General features: G+C 59.2%; 1 protein-coding gene across 1 annotated transcript in view; it reads left to right on the top strand.

The window, feature by feature from the left end:
• The window catches only part of LOC104288835 (chromosome unknown open reading frame, human C10orf12), a 4,593-nt gene that overhangs the window by 992 nt on the left and 663 nt on the right, over positions 1–2,938 (top strand). Inside the window, exons 2-3 of the mRNA XM_009887705.1 lie at positions 6–624; positions 731–2,935. Of these exons, the coding sequence (XP_009886007.1) occupies positions 6–624; positions 731–2,935 (2,824 nt within the window). The remainder of the gene's footprint in view (positions 1–5; positions 625–730; positions 2,936–2,938) is intronic.

The following is a 2,938-nucleotide window of genomic DNA, read 5'->3' as shown; positions in this document are numbered from 1 at the left end:
GGAAGAGCAAGAAGGCGTCGGGGCTGAGGATCAACGACTACGACAACCAGTGCGACGTGGTCTACATCAGCCAGCCCATCACCGAGTGCCATTTTGAGAGCCAGCGGTCGGTGTCGTCCCGCAAGACGGCGAGGAAGAGCACCCGGGGGTACTACTTCAACGGGGAGTGCTGCGAGCTCCCCACTGTCCGCACGCTGGTTAGGAGCTCCCGGGCGGAGGAGAGGGGGAGCAGCCCGGCGCTGCGAACAGAGACCCTCGTAAGCGCTAAGCCGCCCCTGGTGCTCTCGGTGGGGGGGTCTGCGGGGGCAGGACGGGAAGGCGAGAAGAGGGTTTCCCTGAGGCTGTTGGCTAAAGGGGCACCAAGTGGCAGAGAAACAAAAGAGAGAGCTGAGCCGGGCTCCGTGCAGCCCCGGGATACCCGGGCGCTGCGGTCGAGGGAAGCTGCCATGGCCATGCCCTTCTTCTCCCTCTCAGCTCCACCCAGCCCCCAGAAAGAGGACAGCTTGGCCGGCTTGCCGCCCCCCAGCTCCCCTCCCACTGAAGGAGAGGGGACGAGAGCGGGAGGCACCATCCCCTGGGAGGCTGGCACCAGCCTGGGCTCCTCCGGGGAGGGCAGCGGTGGCGGTGGGCAGGATGCCGATTTTGCTGCCCTTCCCATCTCAGAAGCATCCGGCGGGGAGGAAGGTTGCCCAGGCTCTGACACACAAACTGATCCGGACCTGTGCGCCAGCCCGGAGCCAAAGTTCCCCTTGCAGCCCTCCGCCGCTGCGGACACAGCACCCCTGGTCCATGATGGTGCCGGGGATCCTGCCCAGCTTCCAGGCGTGGGAGACACGGAGCCCTGCGGGCTGTGTCCGGCAGAGCCCTCCCCACGCTCTCCAGGCTGGCTGGCTCCTGGTGAGCCCCCCTGTGGACAGGGAGAGCCCCCCAGAACCCCCTGCCTCCATGGACAGGGAGAGCCCCCCGGAGCCCTCTGTCACCGTGGACAGGGAGAGCCCCCCAGACCCCCCTGCCTCCGTGGACAGGGAGAGCCCCCAGGAGCCCTCTGTCACCGTGGACAGGGAGAGCTCCCCGGAGCCCCCTGCCACCTTGCAGTGTGTGGACATGAACAAAAACATCAATGCTGAACCAGAAGCTGAATTACCGGGCATGGTGGGTGACGGCTCCCTTGAGCAAGAGGAGGCTGCACCGGCCAGCACAGCCCCCTCCAAAATCTCAGAAGGGGAGGCGGTGCAGAATAACAGCCCAGCAGGTGAAAAAGAGCCTGTTGAAGGTGAAACGCCACCCGAACCCGATGGCTCAGACACTGCAGGGTTTTTTTCCAAAGACAGTCTAGACAAGAAGCGAAAGAAAGGCAGGAGAGTGCTTGTGGCATCGGACCGGCGTCTCCGAAGCCAACAATCCCAGTCACCCGCCGAGGGCAGTGCTGAGGACACTGGTACTTCCAGCTCTGTGCAGCTTCCTTGCCTTCAGATCAAAGTCTCCAAGAGCCCTGGCGCTAAGCGGTTCAAGAGAGAAGTGCACCTGGATGGGGCAGCATCTGTGCACTTCCCAAATGACTGCTTCCCCAACGCGCTGCTCAAAACCAGCGAGGGACCAGGCACCAGTCAGGCCCCAGAGAGCGTCGCTGAGCAGTGGCCAGGTGAGGAGAATGGTGTCACTACCAGACAAACCTATAAAAGCATCTTAGCGAAAGAGACTGCGGCAGAGGGAGAAAATTCCTCTAAAGATGACCCCCCTGCTAACAGCAGCCAAAGTCAACCGGGTGAGACGCTGGAACTCGGCGTCCAGGCTGATTCTGAGAACAGAGGCATTCTCCTCCCTCCGGAGAGCAGTGTGCCTGCAAACGATGCCGAGGAAGTGGATGTGAAACCAGGCAATGCCAGCGCAAAGGACGAGGAGAGCTCTGACAGTGCCATGGACATGGGCAAGCTGGAGAGCTATGAGCTGGTGGCCAGTTTGCCTTCATGCCCCAGCAGCAGAGGTGGAAGCAAGCATCTTCCAGCAAAGGCTGTGAAGCATAAAAAGGTTGCCCTGCAGTTTTATAACTTAAGACACACGCCAGCACCTGTGGAAACCGCAAAAAAGAGCACACCAGGGAAGGAGTCTATGCAAGCAATCCCCAAACTGAGGGACGAATGGAGTTCAGGGAATGACGACTTCCCAGCATTGGAGGACATAGACAGCAAACCAAAGTTCATGGAGTGGTGTGCTGAAGAGGAGAACCAGGAGCTTATTGCCGAGTTCAACGCACAGTACATGAAAGTTCAGAAGGGCTGGATTCAGCTGGAGAAGGAGGTGCAGCCAACCCCCAAGGTAAAGAACAAAGCTGACAAACTGAAAGAGATTTGGAAAAGCAAGAAAAGGACACGGAAAAGTAGAGGCTCGCTGGAAGTGCAGAAGCTTTCTCCTGTCCAGATGCTGTTTATGAAGGCCTTTAAGCTCTCTGACATCTGCCAGTGGTTTCTGGAGACAACTGAAACCAGGTCTCTAGTGATAGTGAAGAAACTCAACACCCGTCTCCCGGGGGAAATCCCCCCCATCAAAGTCCCCATGCAGAAATATTCCTCCTCCAGTCTCTACCCCAGCTCACTGCAAGCCGAACGTTTGAAAAAACACCTCAAGAAGTTCGCCGCCACTACCCCGGCTCGGAATAACCTGAAGAACCAAAAGCTTTGGGCCAAAATTCGGGAGAATGCTGATAAAGTGGAGGCTGAAGAAGCCACAGCTCCCAGCCAGATCTCTCCCACAGATGCCGGTTCCGAGGACCTGAGCGAAGACAAAACCATCCAGCCTGCCCTCAGCTTGCCCACCCAGGCCAGCACCAGGATCCTGCGCAAGTACTCCAACCTGCGGGGCAAGCTGCGAGCCCAGCACCGCGTGGTGAAGGCAGAGAAGAAGAGTGATGGCCCAGGGGACTACCCGTCCACGGAGAGTA

This window comes from Charadrius vociferus, unplaced genomic scaffold (assembly GCF_000708025.1).
Source record: "Charadrius vociferus isolate BGI_N301 unplaced genomic scaffold, ASM70802v2 scaffold486, whole genome shotgun sequence".
NCBI classification, from domain to species: domain Eukaryota; kingdom Metazoa; phylum Chordata; class Aves; order Charadriiformes; family Charadriidae; genus Charadrius; species Charadrius vociferus.
The sequence above is the reverse complement of the archived record's forward strand: the minus strand, read 5'-3'. Positions and strand labels throughout refer to the sequence as shown.